At 32.6% G+C, this 17,813-nt stretch overlaps 1 protein-coding gene across 7 annotated transcripts in view; it reads left to right on the forward strand.

The window, feature by feature from the left end:
- Positions 1–1,580: 1,580 nt before the first annotated feature.
- The window catches only part of LOC136026965 (E3 ubiquitin-protein ligase NRDP1-like), a 63,124-nt gene continuing 46,891 nt past the window's right edge, over positions 1,581–17,813 (forward strand). The window contains exons 1-2 of one of the 7 annotated variants that reach the window (XM_065703831.1): positions 1,581–1,663; positions 10,850–11,087. In XM_065703831.1, the coding sequence (XP_065559903.1) occupies positions 10,998–11,087 (90 nt within the window). In that variant the 5' untranslated portion in view covers positions 1,581–1,663; positions 10,850–10,997. Of the gene's footprint in view, positions 1,713–7,566; positions 7,588–10,849; positions 11,088–17,813 lie in introns of those variants that run through there. The other 6 variants (XM_065703830.1, XM_065703832.1, XM_065703833.1 and 3 more) reach the window with 6 other exon arrangements.

Genomic DNA, 17,813 nt, shown 5'->3' on the forward strand with positions numbered 1-17,813 from the left:
GCTGATGGTGTCTTAGGGAGGAAAGTTGAGAATGCAGCTAGAAATATTAGTGAAAAGGCTTTATGTTTGATAAAGAGGATAAGGGGTTTGTGCAAGAATTATCTGAAGGATAGATCGTATGAACACAAAAGGAATGTAAAAAAAGTGGAGAAAGTATTAGAATATAAACTAAGGAGATGTGAAGTGGAGGCAAAGGATAAAATTGCCGAGAATCTGGAAGATGCAGCTAGATTGAATAATAGTAAAATATTGTACTGACATGTTAATAAATTGAGAGGGATTAGTCAATCCAGACTTGTCCCAGTAAAAGATAGGAATGGGGCCACACTTAGTGACAAGAAAAGAGTTAAAGAGAACTGATAAGTGAAAAGATAAATTAAAGCTTAGACCCAGCAGAATTAAAGTCATAAGATAGTTGAAACTTAAAACGAACATAATTTCTATGATTCATTAAATGAACCTCAAAAATTGAAATGAATAATTAAGTGAAAATAAAAAGAGCAGATACTTGTACACGGAAAAAGGTAATTTTTTTCGTGAAATTCTGATTGTTCTCTTTTTATCTACTCAAATCGTGAACTTCTTTACAGCTGTAAAATAATAATGACATAAGAAGTTTTAAAGCCCTCCATCTTTCAGTTCCAATAAACAGAAGAAATTCCAAAGCTGAAGGAAAAATATCGTGACTTACAACAAGGTTTAGAAGAAAAATAGCGGAATTTAATGAAGGCCTCTCTAAAAAAGTACTTCGTTGAAAAATGAACACAATTCGGGTCAAGCGGTGGAAGCTGAGCATTCTTTGAAAGAAGACTTACAGCAAGAACCGGACCAACTATCTGTAACGGTCAAAGACAAAGATTATTTCTGACAAATAAGTAGCCTTGTCTCATATCGTATTGAAAAATTTGAGTACACTATCTTTTAGACTGTGTTAGTTGAAACAAAAATCTTAGGAAATGATACTGGTTTATTGGAACTTATCTTTTCACTAGTTCTTGAACTTATCTTGCAACCTCTCCTCTTAAAACCAACAAAATCCTTCGACTTTGCTAATATTTTTTTATTTCGGAAACCCAAACTATTCGCATAATTTAAGTCTATGACGGTTTTACAAGAATGATAAAAATGATAGGTAATGGGATGGGGAACTAATTTGCAGTTTTACCAGGTAGTATGGAAGAAACCTTAAATGGAAAATAAAGGGTTTTGAGCCACTAAGGACCGTGTCCATTTGTTCTATCAGTATCAAATCTTCTATGGAACCCTTCAAAACTGGGACCCTAATGTCCTGGCTTGATAGGACAAACAGTCAAAAAGTAAATTAAAAAAAAATAGTTTTTTTCTACTAAAAGTAAGGAGCATAATAAGAACTGTGTTTTGTCAACAGGAGCTCGATAAGGTATATTCTAAATATTTGCCTAGGTTGTAGTTACATATAGGTAAAGCTATTCTATCAGATATTAATAGTTCATAGCCTAGGATTATAATAAATACCTCCTTTGTGTTCTGTTTATCAAACAAAGGCTTATCACGAAAAAACATCTTGCTATACTGATAAACTTTTTATCTAGAAGTCATTCGTTCAAAACACTTAAACCACTAGTTTATCGCAGAGATTAAAAAAAGTATCAAAAGAAACAACTCGTTTTGAATTCTATTGAAGGTATTATTTTGACTATGCAAAAATTAAGGGTTCTCGCATGGAGTCAAACGTGAGTTTATAATAAATTATTAAGGGAGTCTACTTTTAAAATCTTTGCAAGGTCACTGTATTTCCAACCCAAACTCTTGAAAGTAGGAGGCTTAATTTTAATTTTATTTATATTCCGTATGTACTTATAACCGTTAAAAAGGTTTAAATAAATTTCCAACGTTATATCTACAGTCAGTTTGTGTATAAGTATGCTGGTAGTTCAAATAAAAGATAGCTTAGTTCATAAAATCTGTGACAAGATAATAATGAAAAAAGTTGCATCTATATTACAGTATAATCTGATGGTTGCACTTCTTAATCAAAGTTCACAATTAACTCCGATTCTAACCATATGTTAGGTGTATTGTTAGTATGTTTCAACCGTAAAACTTGTTGTTTATAACTAATTGTAAGTGTAAATGTAGGTCTCAAGAACCTCGTAAGATTTTGTGATTAAGATTTTTTCTACCACGTTTAAATTTTTTCTGTGGATCTCGTCGCAAGTTTATCTCACAACTATATCGAGCATTAATCTGCAGATGAAACTAATTTTTTAATGAAATCTGAAACAACCTTAGAATTACACTTAGAATATGGTATTTGTCTAGAACAAAAGGGTAATTTTTTCCTCTCCATGAAAAAAATAGTGTATAAATTTATTATCCCTTAGAATAGTAATTCGCCAGCTGAATTGTCAACTGATAACAATTTTATAAGGAATACCAGTTAATTTTTTTCTTACCAATAGACCAAGCAGGTTCATGGCTTAGAAATGATGAATAAATTTGTGGTAATTAAAATTAGTTTGTAATAATATATAGCTAAAATAATCAAATTGTTCTTCAAAATTCTGTATTCCTTCTGAAAAGAACAAAAGTATAATAAACAGCCTTATAGCTGCAAAAGAAATTCACAAATCATAATCCCCTGAACGGTTTCGAATAGGAAAAGAACAATCTTGTTTCCTTTTTGTTACTTTTTGTTTTATTTTTTCATCCTTTTGCCTAACAAAATATAGCAGATCACAGTAGATATGGCTCATCCAATTACAAATTTCGGTCTATGGAAATTTTTAAGCAATAGAAGCAGTATTAGCAGTAGTTGACCTAATGGTTGTGTCTATAATAGCGTGCCGTAGTAACTACCATTTTGGTCGATTGATCATCTCTCTTATTATTTCCTGAAAGTTCCAAATTAATATTCAACCTTAAAGTTTCAACCTTCTAAGTTTCACCCTTTCGACAACCCATAAACCCTACATATAAAAGGTTTTAATTTAGTTTAGCACTCCCCTAATTCATTTTATGAACAGCTCACATGAATACCATTCATCTTCTTAGCGAGTGATGGTCAAACATACAAACTTTTCTTAATAGCACATATACTATATAAACAATTAATAAATTACCTAAGTAACAGCCCTTTCCTTGATAGTTAGTGGGAGAGGGTGAGATTTGCCATCCCTAAAGGCTTAATTCCAGAACCTTTCAACAATACTGAAAAAATAGATGCATCAAAATCTTGATTGGCTGTTTGTATTGAAAAATTATGGGCGCAGAAGAGAAGGGCTGGCTGCCCTCCAATATTTGACTCTTAAAAGGGCACTATAGCTTCAAATTTCCAATCATTGCTACTACTGCTATGATAATACTACTATTAAAGTTCCTTGTATGAAGGTGAAACTTTGACAGGAGTTTGAGGGAGGCTTTGAATTAAATAAAATATACTGTATGCATACTATAAGCATCTATTGTTTTTGCTCATACTACCACTGCTTCCGCTACAACTACTGCTACTCGTATTATTGCTTCCAGTACTACTAACGCCACAAAAGCTTAGGCTACTATTATTAATTTTACTGCTACTGCTACTGTTGCTATTGCTACTACTGCTGGTAATACTATTGCTCCTACTTAAAATAAGAGAATTAAGCAAACAAACTGCGAATTATTGAAACTGTATTGAACTAAATCAAATCACGCTACTCCCAAACAAGTCATCAAGAGGATATATCAGCAATATTTAAAAGCGGTTGATGCTTTTAAGTTAACATTTTCGATATGTATTGAAGGGGATGTTGATGAAACCAAAGCTGCTAGATGCAAAATACCACGAGCACTTTTACTGTTACTGCTCAGAACAAGAGCTAAGAGCTCAAATGGCACTTGTGACGAGTCAAAAAGGGCTAAGAGCCAAGAGCTCATATGGTATGAGCTCTAACAAAATTCTTAGAACCAATAGATTGATTTAAAAGGAAAGTCAGAGGCTTAATGCCGGTCAGGATTTAAAATAAAAGCTCTGAGTCACGATGTCCTTCGAAATATCAAAATTCATTAAGGCCCGATCACCCACTCGTAAGTTATAAGTACCTATTTTTTCTAATTTGTCTTCTCCCTTTAGCCCCCCCCCCAGATGGTCAAATCTGGGAAAAGGACTTTATCAAGTCAATTTGTGCAGCTCCCTGAAATGCCTACCAATTTTCATCGTTCTAGCACGTCCAGAAACACCAAACTCACCAAATCACTGAGCCCCTCCCCCCAACTCCCCCAAAGAGAGCGAATCCAGTACGGTTACGTCAATCACGTATCAAGGACATTTGCTTATTCTATCCACCAAGCTTCATCCCGATTCCTCCACTCCAAGTGTTTTCCAAGATTCCCCCCAACTCCCCCCAATATCAAAAGATATGGCCGGGATTTGAAGTAAGAGCTCTGATATACGAATTCCTTCTAAATATCAAATTTCATTAAGATCCGATCACCTATTCTTAAGATAAAAATACCCCAATTTTCACGATTTCCAAGAATTCTGGTTTCCTCCTCCAACTCCCCCCAATGCCACAGGATATGATCGGAATTTAAAATTAGAGCTTTAAAGCACAAGATCCTTCTAAATATCAAATTTCATCAAGCTTTGGTCACCCTTTCGTAACTTACAAATGCCTCAATTTACAAAATTACCCACCCCCAACTCCACCAAAGAGAGCATATCCGGTCTGGTTACGTCAGTGAAGTATCTCTGAGACATGAATTCCTTCTAAATATCAAATTTCGTTAGGATCCGATCACCTAATCGTAAGATAAAAATACCCCAATTTTCACGTTTTCCAAGAATTCCGGTTTCCCCCTCCAACTCCCCCCAATGTCAAAGGATCTGGTCGGAATTTAAAATTAGAGCTTTAAATCACAAGATCCTTTTAAATATCAAATTTCATTAAGATATGGTCACCCTTTCGTAACTTACAAATGCCTAAATTTCCAAAATTACCCCCCCCCCCAACTCCACCAAAGAGAGCAGATCCGGTCCGGTTATGTCAGTCAAGTATCTTAGACAGTTTTTTATTCTTCCCATCCAGTTTCATCCTGATCTCTCCGGTTTAAGTATTTTCTGAGATTTCTGGTCCCCCCCAACTGCCCCCCCAATGACGCTGGATGCGGTTGAGATTTAAAATAAGAGATCTGAGTTACAAGGTTCTTCTAGATATGAAGTTTCATGAAGATCCGATCACTACTACGTAATTAATAAATACGTCATTTTTTCTAATTTTTCATAATTGACCCCCCCCCCTCCCAATAGAGTGGATCCATTCCAATTATATAAATAACGTATATAAGACTTCTGCTTATTTTCCACATCAATTTTCATCCCGATCCCTCCAATCTAAGCGTTTTCCATGATTTTAGGTTGCTCCACCCCAAACTCCCCTCAATGTCACCAGATCCGTTTGGGATTTAAAATAAGTGCTTTGAGACACGATATGCTCTAAATATTACATTTCATTGAGATCCGATCACCCATTCGTAAGTTAGAAGTACCTCGTTTTTTTCTAATTTTTCAGAATTAACCCCCCCCAACTACCCCAAAGAGAGTGGATCCGTTCCGGTTATGTCAATCATGTATCTAGGACTTGTTCTTATTTTTCCCACCAAGTTTCATCCCGATCCCTCCACTCCAAGTGTTTTCCAAGATTTTAGGTTTCCCCTCCCAACTCCCCCCCCCCCCCCCAATGTCACCAGATCCAGTCGAGATTTAAAATGAGAGCTCTAAGACACAATATCCTTTTAAATATAAAATTTCATTGAGATCCGATCACCCATTCGTAAGTTAAAAATACCAAATTTTATCTAATTTTTCAGAATTACCCCCCCCCCCAACTATCCCAAAGAGAGCGGTCTTTTTTTGGTTTTGTCTATTTATTTATTGTAATTTTTGGTAGTTTTAAATCTGGAACATTATTTAACTTAATTTTTGCCAATTTTCGGCTGATCGAGCTCTTTACTTCTCTTTAACAAACTCGTTTTGTGGAATTTTTTTTTTTTTAGTTTACTCTACACTAACAGGAGAGCTACTAACTAGCAGCATCCATATTAAAAGTTCAGTTTGAAAATACCCATGGATATAACAGAAAATTATATATTTACTTGTATCCTCATCTACTCCTTCTTCAATATCTATAGTTTCTTAAGATCTTTGAAGGGACTGAGCCTCAAAATTTATTTTTCGAGGCTTCAAACACTCAATTTTCTGTACTGAACAAAAATGCAACCACATCTCAGTCTGAAATCCCTCTTTCCAAGAATCCAAATGGTTGATTCACAATTCTTTACTAATGCATATATTTTGATACATATTTAAATGATTTAACTCTTTTAGAAATGCTTTCAAATCGTAATCTATTTCAGATATTTATTTTACATGGACTACGTGTAACCTTTTGAATGTGCACAAAGTTATTTTGAAGGTTTTAGACACTAGTCCCCAAACATAACAATCCTCGAACTGAAATAAAATAATAAACTTGCCCTAATTAATACCATTAAAAGATCGCCTCTTGAAGGCTAGAAACATATTTACTAATTTAGTTTCCAAAACCGCCCAATTTTACTGAATGGCTGGGAAAATGTTCACAAGATCTTGGTGCTAGAAGACGATATTAGGCAAAAAATTTTATTTATAAGGCATGGACCGACCAAAAATTGGCTAACAATTAATTTTTTAATCAGAACTGAACCTATTTATATATCTTCCTTGGTAACAAAGTAAAAAAAAATAGATTGATATTAAATTTTTATTGGTCCAGTAGATAGACTCAAACTCTCTGAGCAATTAAAAAACTAATAAAGTAGGCAAAAAACAAGGCTAAGATTGAACTTTTGGCACAACCAAGATCCCTAAAGCGACTAATAAGAAAAAAGTTAAAGAATGAAGTTACTTATGAAAAGGTTGAAAGTGGAATTTTGAATTCCTATTTACAATTTTTTTTTATAGTACAGAGAGGCGTTTTTCTAGAAACAAACTTTTGAATTGAAAACTTCCCCACAATGGGGTCACAAACTGGCCACGAAAACTTTTATTTGTGAATAGCTGTAACGTTTAATTTACATGTGCCTATGTGAAGGAAATGCCAATACAAGAAAAAAGCTGAATTATCTGTTACCGGAAAATGAGACCTATAAGCGATTTTATTAAACGCATAGGAAGAAGATACTGATCAGTAAAACTCCTTAGTAGGTAATGGACATCTTTTAAATAAGTTTCTACCAAAAGACAGAAATAATTATCAAGTAAAAAAACAAGCCTAGACATTTCATCTTTTTGAGTCAAGCTCAAAATTCAGTTTTTAAGTTTTGAGTCAAGTAAACCTTGGGTTTGGGAGAAATATTGAATTCAGTTTGGCCGACTGACTCATATAGTTTGAAAGTGGACAAAAATTTTTGTTTCTAATCACTTTTAAAATAAAAAGTGTTAAGATTATCTAAGAAAACCCCAGAATGATAATGTTCGAGAAAAATCTCGGTTGTATTTAAACTTGAATCTTTAATAGGCTTGCAAATTGAACGGCATACAGGCTGAGAATAAGTAACCACGACCATAAGAAAATATTTGGTCTATTAGTAAGTTAGCTGTTATATCTCTTCTATTCATTATGTTCAATCTTTACTATTAGTAATACCTTCTCCATCCGCCGAAGTTTTTGACTTTATGTTATTGGTCACATTGAACAATTTCACTTTATTTTTAAAAGTATTGGTTTATATTATGAAATTTTTCATATCATTGTAAAGCTCAGATTTTCAAACGTCAAGGAGCTATTTTGTACATGATTTTTGTAATTTAAGAACGCCGACAATCATTCTGGTTTATTAGCCTTGTTTTATTTAATTTTTACTATTTTTCACATTTCTTTCAAATGTATAAATTTTATTTGGCGAATTCCTTAATGATCCACCAAATCACATATTGTTCCCATAAACTAATTGTTTTCAAAAAATAGCAATTCTTGTGTAAGAAGTTTTACTTTGATGTCAATTTCATACACTTTATAATGAAGTAAACTTTAAAAAGATGGTAAAAACTAAGATTTTGGAATTTTGTTACAAGCAATTTGTGCTCTAGGCTAATCTGCAGGTAGAAATGTGTATTTTTGGAGAGGTTTTATTCTGTGAAATGGCAGTGTTCTTTTTCAACTGCAAAATATTTAGGACGGTAGAGATTGTCTAAACAATAGAAAATATAGCTATAAAATTTGTAAGACTATCCAAGTAAAAATGTCAAAATAAAATATTAATTTTTGAAAATAATTATTTAGAATTTTTTTTTATATAAAATGAAGAAGAATATAATAATCCAAGAACATCAGAAGTAAAGTCATATAGTATATCAAATTTAAGTTTAAACTATCAAACTGTTCGTGGCAACAAACACTAAGTAAGGAGTGACCCGGCTCAAAAGTAACCATAACTCTAAAAAACAGGAATATTCAAGGAATTGGATTTTTATGGTAGTTTCAATTATATACGTTTCATTAAGTTAGGTCTTTCCCATCAAAGGTTACGAGTCTGAAAATATTTCCCTTATTTTCCAAAAAAGGGGAAACATCCCCTAATAGTAATTGACTTTAATAGTAGTGATTTTCAAGAATCCTTTTGAAAATCACACCCTCAGATTCAGCGTATCATAGAACCCTGTTGAAAAGGTTTCAAGCTACTATCTGAAAAAATATGGAATTTTTAATTTGTCAGGAAAAAGATCACGGATGCGTGTTTATTTTGTTTGTTTTTTGTTTGTTATTTGTTTCCCAGGGGTGATTGTATAAGCCCATTAGTCCTATAACATCACGAGAGGACTTACTCATACGGAAATTAAAAGTTCTAGTGCCCTTTGTATGTGACCAAAAAGATTGTAGGGCAACTAGGCTCCACCACCACATTTTCCCCAAAATCGTCTGATTAAAATTGCTAGATAGCCATTTTGTTCATCATAGTTGAAAGTCGTAATAACTACGTCTTAGGAGATAATTTGACATCCTCCCCCCCCCCTCAGCCGCAGGGGAAAGGTCTTTGAGTTATAAAAATTGTTCATTGTCTACGCATTGTATTTATTATTGTGTTGCATACATTTTGCAGAATGGGGAAATGAATTTTCTGCTTGATTTTTTTTATTGGGGAGCTTTCCAGGGAAAAAAAACTTTCCAGGGGCTGAACTTGTCAGAGTAAATGATACACTGGGGGAATTTGCCAGAATTCCTATACAAAATTCTGTTTATATTTCTTGCTTTATCTTTTCGGTCTCAATATTACTCGTGGATTTGTTAAGGGTAATTGCCCTAGGTAAATTTTCACCGGGATAGAGTTATCTATTAGATATATCCGTGGGGAGGGTATTTCTTCGTCGTGGTGGGGCCAGATTTTCTTGGACTATTTAAAAACGATCAGAAATTAAATAAAGAAGACAACTTTTTTTTCAACTGAAAGTGAGAAGCAACATTAAAACTTAACACGAATAGAAATTTTACGTATATGAAAGGGGTCGCCTCCTCTTCAACACCTCGTTCTTTACTCTACAGTTTGAATCTTATTCCAATTCATTAAAAACGACTCCTGAAACTCAAAGGTTGTCTAATTGTAACAATTAGAAGCTTTTTTCAAAAGTACTAAACAACTTTAGCGTAAAGAGCGAGGTGTTGAGAAGGAGGCAACCCGCTCTCTATTACGTAATAATTTCTGTTCGTTTTAAGTTTAAAGGCTGCTCCTTACTTTCAGATGAAAAAAACTTTTTTTTATGTAATGTGTAGAATGATCCAACGATTGCCACCTAATACAAATAGAAATTAAAATGAACACCCAGGAATACTAAACAACCTAAAAACACAGAATATCGAATAGTGTTAAACCGAAATGAACTGAAATTAGCATAAATAGTCACCTTTTTTAGTCCTGTAATTATCATTGATTCAACTACGCTCTAAAACAAACAAAATATTGAGATCATAATATAAGACTGATCAAACTTTCAGAATTTTCTCCACTATCATTTATGATTATTTTCAATTCTTTTCTCAATTATTCTCTAACAATCATTCTGGTTTATTAGCCTGGTTTACAGTCAGGACTAATCTACACTTTCTGGGTATTATATAAATTTTGTCCAACTAATTGCAAATCATCTGGTAATTCAGTTAATAGTTGATTCACTCCAAATATTGTTTTAACAAAATACACTTCGTCTTACAAAAGGTCAATATTATTTTTAAAAGCATTATCTATGAATACATTTTTGCTTCTTTTGAATAAATTAGAATTACAATAAAATTATGACATTTCATTCAATACGTACCCTCCCTCTTCAGTGTCATATCATAAATACTTCGACACTCGTGAATTTTAGAATATTTGGTGGGCATTAATCGCCAGGCTATGGTTGTGGTAATTTCTGTTCGTGACAGTTAATTGTGTTATTTCTGAGATTGAAATATATTACTTATTTCATATCTGTCTGTCTTTGGTTTGATATATGCAATTTATTCCCACTTGGAAATTTTTTTTAAGCTTTTTAAAATTAGTATTATTTAATAAGTTTTTACCATTTTCAGGTACAAAATTGTTACTGATGTAAAGATCATCCAAGAAAGAGGCATTTATTTTCAATCTATTTTGAGCCAAGTATTTTAGTTCAATCGAGCAATTACAAATTTGCATTCAGCAGAACTTTTAAACTGGTTGTATATTAAGATGGGAATAAATATTGATAGATTTACTGGAGATGTTGACATAAATCTATGATATATTATATATGGTTTGATATATGCAATTTATTCCCACTTGGAAATTTTGTTTAAAGCTTTTTAAAATTAGTTTTATTTTAATAAGTTTTTAGCATTTTCAGGTACACAATTGTTACTGATGTAAAGATCATCCAAGAAAGAGGCATTTATTTTCAATCTAGTTTGAGCCGAATATTTTAGTTCAATCGAGCAATTACAAACTTGTATTCAGCAGAACTTGGAAACTGGTTGTATGTTAATATGGGAATAAATATTGATAGATTTACTGGAGATGTTGACATAAATCTGCTCTGTTCAATATGCAATGATGTTTTAGAAGGTCCACTACAGGTTTGCTTATGACAATTCCTGATTTGTAGCAAATGAAACATTCTCAGTTTGAAAAAATGGTTATATATATATATATATATATATATATATATATATATATATATATATATATATATATATATATATATATATATATATATATATATATATATATATATATATATATATATATGTATATATATATATATATATATATATATATATATATATATATATATATATATATAAATATATATATATATATATATATATATATATATATATATATATATATATATATATATATATATATATATATATATATATATATATATATATATATATATATATAAATATATATATATATATATATATATATATATATATATATATATATATATATATATATACATATATATATATATATATATATATATATATATATATATATATATATATATATATATATATATATATATATATTATATATATATATATATATATATATATATATATATATATATATATATATATATATATATATATATATATATATATATATATATATATATACATATATATATATATATATATATATATATATAAATATATATATATATATATATATATATATATATATATATATATATATATATATATATATATATATATATATATATATATATTGGTTTTTTCTTTTCACCTATTATTTAGTTATCTTAAACATGAGTTTACCTTACATCTTTTTCCATTTTGTATAAATATTTTATATTTTTGATTATGGCTTCTTTACATTGTATTTGGATAAACAACCCTGTTCAACAGTGGAATAATGTCAATTTTTTCTTTCAAATAATCGGCTTCTTAGGCTACTTTAAATACATGATAAGTTTACCATTGAATACGAAATTGTTTACCATGATGAAATCTGTATATCCTTAATAAATGGTGTAAGTTGCAAAACAAGATTTGAAATCTGGAGAGAAACTGTTCCACAGAATGCTACGTGTCCAACATTTAGCATTATATATGCAAAATTACTAACAACATTTTCTTGGACTTAGGAAAGTATTTTAAAACATTTTTCAAAAAATGTTTTTCAAGGAGAAGTAAGAAAATTATTGAGACTAAACGTGAATAGGACTAAATTCTTATGATAATTGCAACTTGAAACAAATAAAAATCACCATGAATAAATAACTAATTGCCTTAGACGAAAACAAACCAAAGTTAATGATCTGGTCAAGTTTAAAAATATCCAGTTTTAATATAAATTATGAATAATGCTGAAAATGAAGAATAAATAGAAATAAATAGTCAAGTTGAGAAATAATCCTCCGTGTTTAACTGAAAAACGTGCATACTGACCCAAAATTATATTTCTTAGTTTTTGGCACTCAAAACAAAAGGATTTCTTTGAGGGGGGGATTTCATTTCTTGCGTGTATTTAATGTTGTTTTTGTTTATTTCTCTATATCGTTTTTGTGTGTGTGTGCGTTCATTTATGTTTTGTGTTTATTTAATGTAAAAATTTCCTATAGTTATTATTTTTCGTTTTTTATATGTTTTGGATTTTTTTGTGGGTATTTAATTGTGTTTATGCCACATTTTTAATACTTCTATAATCTTTTTTGGGTAAGAAATAAATTATCATTATTATTATACACTGTCGTCTATACTATTCGTTGGTGCGCAGCATTGATGTATTCTCTAACTACTAAATCTATTGGGGAAATGATCTGTAAAAGTAATTTCTCTTTTCTTACCAATTGAATATTTGATTATGAATAGATTTACTATCACAATCGTAGTTTACCGACATTAAAAATAGAAATAGCCATAGCGCTGCCTAAGTAAAGAATGACGTGTGCATAACATATTTTTGACGTTTCATTTTATTTTATTTTCACCAAAGCACTTCAGATGGAAAGAGGGGTTATAGAGACTGCAAAGAGGGCTCCTTCAATTGAAAATTATAAATTCGAAATCCCCTTTTTAAGAGTCAAAAGTGATTGGCCATTCAAATTAAGGCCATTCATTTGAAACTATCAGGGGATGTTGAGGGGAGTGTTGAACTAAAAAATAAATAACTATGTGCTTACGGGTTTTCAAAGGGGTGTATCTCATGAATAACTTAAGTTATAAAAGTATAAAATTGTAACTTATAGGGAATAATAAGAGAGTAATAGTGAACTAGACCTACGTTGCCTGAGCAACCTGAAGTGTTGCGGCAACCTTTGTCCGGCTTCGCCGAATAAAGTGTTGCGAGAGCAACACTTTGGTTTTTGTTTTTTTGCTATCGATTGAATGTTGAAGTTGTCAGCCTATCAAAGCTTTTAAAACGTTATGTTCAAAGAATAACGCAATCAGTAATCACATTATCAAAGGCTGTTCCTCAGCGTTGAAAAAACAAGAATAACCAAAGAATATTGACAAAAGGGACTAAATTGACTTTGCAGCGAGTTGAACTTTATCCTTTTCAATCGTAGACATCGTGACGGATGAAAGTTTAGAACAATATCCTATATAGTCCAGTTGGTACTATAAGGCTATCCGTAACTTTTCAGGATCAAAATACCATAGATGACAATCTATTAATTATTACGAAACTCCCTCGTTGTTTTACGTTATCGTTTGTACCCGTTGCGTTAACACTTAATTTTAGGTTACAGTGAGTATAGGTACACCAACTAGCAAAAGTTATAAACCCCTCAGTGCTTTCATTCTTTTACGTTATCGTTTGCACCCGTTGCGTAAACACTTAATTATAGGTTACAGTGAGTATGAGTAGGCTACACCAACTAGCAAAAGTTACAAACCCCTCTTCACTGAAGATGATTGTAGCCTAACAGACGATTATTTCTTACAAGTCCTCTGCAAGTCTTACCGATGAAACCAAATTGGTCTTACCATCAAATTCACCGGAAAAAATATAGGTACACCAACTAGCCAAAGTTGCAAACCCCTTATTGCCGAAGATGATTATGGTCTAACAGCCGACTGTTGCTTATAAGTCCTCTACTTGTCTCACAATTAGTATTGGCCTATTTTTGGTTTCAGTGTGTACCCCACTACTGAAGTTGTCAACCCCTTGAAATTTTTAAACTGGTATATCTCATGAAGGAATTTTTCTACCAAAAAATAGATGACATATACTTTGAACAGCACATCAAGAGCTATCGATTGCCGTCGAAAAAAATTCTATCTGTCTTAGTTCAAAAGTTAATTTTTGCCGTAGGCCAACTTTTTAACGTCACTACTTAGAAAGGAGCAAAGGACAAGCTCCAATTTCTTTAACAATGACAGAACTTTTAAAGTTTAAGAGGTATATCTGATAACCTTTCTCTACCTCAATCCCAGGTCCGAAAAAAACAAATGATAAACCCAGCCGAAATCACGGCAGCACTTTCGGACCCGTGGGAAGAGTCCGCTTTTTTGCTTCTGTAAATTCTTTTATTTATCACTTAAAGAAGGTATATTGGCTGTGGGGCCGAGTAACTGCCGCTTATATTTAACACTTATAGATTTTAGTCTATCTTCAATTTGAAAGTGGTGCCTACCTGCTTGCCTACTAGAACGGAGCTTTCCACTGGAAAGCAGAAACATAGTTTGATGAAACGAAAGCTTGGCTGCACAACTTCAAAACTCCTCTCTGACATAGCCTATATAACTCCACTTCACTTTGCACACCATAGGCAATGGCTCGTAGACAAGCATAAACCAGCTTTTTGGCCCCAGGCAAGAGTTCAGCGGAGCTTTCCAACATGTAATGTCATATTCATCAATCCTGCCTGAGGTTCACACTTTCCGTAAAAACCATCCAGGTTAAACCTTTACCAGTTTCCAGGAATAAGCTGAGATCGGCGGCAAAGGAAAAAAAAAAAACAAAAACAAAAAAACGGGACAAAACTGAAGTATTGCTCTCGCAACACAATTAACCAAAAGCCAATACGTACATTCTACTACCAGCATCACCACCATGCTATTACTACCTTTGCGGTTACTACTCCTACAACAATGACTGCTACTACTGTCATTACAACTACTATTTTAAGCTGATTGCTACTTAGACTAAAGGTATTAAGGTTGAAATCTCAGGAATTTTAGGGGAAAGATCTACTAAATCAAAACATTTTATGTCCATACTGGTTGTTAAAAGGGTACTTGAGCAGTATTGCAGAAACAACTTGATGTACTACGTTGCAGCTTCCATGGTATAGTGTTGGAGATATTCAACTGAACAAAGGGCAATATTTGCAAAATACCACTGCTACTACTATTACTATTACTAGCACAGCTATTATTACTACTGCTGTGACAAAAACTATTATGGCTCCTGTTACTACTATTAAGTCTTAGGGTATGCTACTACTGCTACTACTAACAACTCACCGCAGCACCAAACCACCTGAGGCCAACACAGCTACACACGCTCCTCCTCCTCCATCCCAATCTATTCAGAGCCTTCCTTTTTACATCCTGCCAAGAAGTTCGCATTTCTTTCAAATCTTTCTTTATGATATCCTCTCACCCCAGACGAGGATGACCTGCTTTCCCTTTAGCCCTAGAAGATTGGCCGAAAAAGACAATCTTCGGCAGTTTGTAATCCTTCATCCGCAGAACGTACCGTAACCATTTCAACCTTTCTTTCATTATAGTTCAAAAAGTGGGATTGAACTGCAGTTTTCATACAGCCTTCTGTTTGAAATATGATCAATTAGTCGATTACCCAGAACAATCTGCAGGCAATTTTTCTGGAAAGCATCGCGTAAATCATCATCCGCTTTTCGGAACGTCCATGCTTCAGGACCATATCGGACCACTGTCATCACTGTACCTTACAATATTCTAATCTTGGTTTGTTGATTTATCTTCCTATTCTTGCAAACTTTTTTAATTGTGAAAAAACGCCATGAGCTATGGCTACCAAGGTAAATGAAGCTGCCAACCTGACCAATACTTTTGTTGCCCAACGTCATCTTTTTATCTTCACTTTTTCCTAGCCTTATAGGCTTATTCGTCTTGACATTAATTTTCAAACGTGTTCTACCACCCTGAATTTGTAAAACCTCTATAAATTCATTTATTTTGCTCAAAATATCATCTAGGATGATTAAATCATCTTCATGTTCTACGTCCAGGAGAGTTTTTCTTCCACATTTGATTCCATGGTCTCCCATTGCTTTTCCTCTGCTCCTCAAGACAGCGTCAATCAAAAGAATCCATATAGAGGGGGATAGCAAACAACCCTGCTTAACTCCTGATTTAATACTAAACCAGCAGCTAACGGAATTTCCTACTTTAACCGCAGCAGTATTATTTTCGTACATATAACCTATCACTTTAATTTATTTGTGTAGCATACCATACAAGGATAAGATCTTTGCTAAAGGTCTTCTATCAACAAAATCAAACGTTCGCTTATAATCTATAAAACTGAGAACCAAAGGTGTTTGAAAACTAAGGTACTTCTCTTTATTAACCTAAGAGTAAAAATTTGTTTGACACATCCTCTACCTTTTCTAAAACTGCATGGTTCTTCTCTTAAAACTTTTTCCACAGCATCTCTCAGTCTAAAAACTATCATATTACTAAGTAATTGGCTACCTACAGATACCAGACTAATGCCTTGATAATTTCAACACTCACTCTTATCACTTTTTTTATATCGTGGTTTAATTGAGGTTTTCCTACAATCGTTAACTACTTCCCCCTTTTCAAATATCATACTCATAATCTTCGATAACTTATTTCTAACCCCGGAGCCACCATATTTGAGAAACTCATTTACCACACTATCAGCACCTCGAGCCTCATTATTTTTTAATTCTTTTAGTACTCTAGCCAATTCTTCCTCACAAAACAAATCTTGCTTCACATCTAAGGTATTACAAACTTATTCATTTTCCGTTATATATTTTCCTGCAACTGCATCTCCGAGTAGCTCATTTTCAAAATGTTCCACCCATCTCTCTTTAACTGTTTCCTAATCACTAGTTGTGGCCCCATTCCTATCTTTAACTGGGGCAAGTTCGGATTGACTATTCTCTCTCAATTTATTAACAAGCCAGAACAATATTATACTATTATGCCGTCTAGCTACATCTTCCAGATCCTCGGCGATTTTATCCCTGGCTTCCACTTCTCACTCCCTTAGTTCATATTTTAATGTTTTCTACACTTTCTTTACATACCTTTTGTTTTCATATGATCTATCATCTGGATAATTCTTACACAAACCCCTTCTCTTCTCTATTAAATATAACGCTTTTTCACTAATATTCCATGCTAAGGTCTACATTTTGTAACTTCACAAATTGTTTTCAAAAATTATGCCAACCATCTTCATTATTGTCAAATTTTAAACTCTCAAGTTTAATATCCAACTGTACCTTGAAAATTTCTCTCAAATTATCATCCTGGAGTCAACCAACATCATATTTTCTTGGAGGTAGCTACACTTCAGCTTTAAATTAACGCTAGACACTACTAGACGGTGATCATTACTTTTAAGATCAATAACAGCACTTATATATACCCTAGTATTTTTTTTTTATCCTACCAGTTATCGGTTTACTATAACACAATCTATAAGGTATGCTGTTTTTCCATCGCGTGAATACTTTGTCAACTTATGGGCTATTTTATGACCAAACACCGTATTTCTTATATCTAGATTGTTATACCTACAAAATAGCAGAAGTCTGTAGCCACTACTGTTTTCTCTTCCCATACCAAATTTACCTA

The sequence above is a fragment of the Artemia franciscana genome, chromosome 5, assembly GCF_032884065.1.
Source record: "Artemia franciscana chromosome 5, ASM3288406v1, whole genome shotgun sequence".
Taxonomy (NCBI): domain Eukaryota; kingdom Metazoa; phylum Arthropoda; class Branchiopoda; order Anostraca; family Artemiidae; genus Artemia; species Artemia franciscana.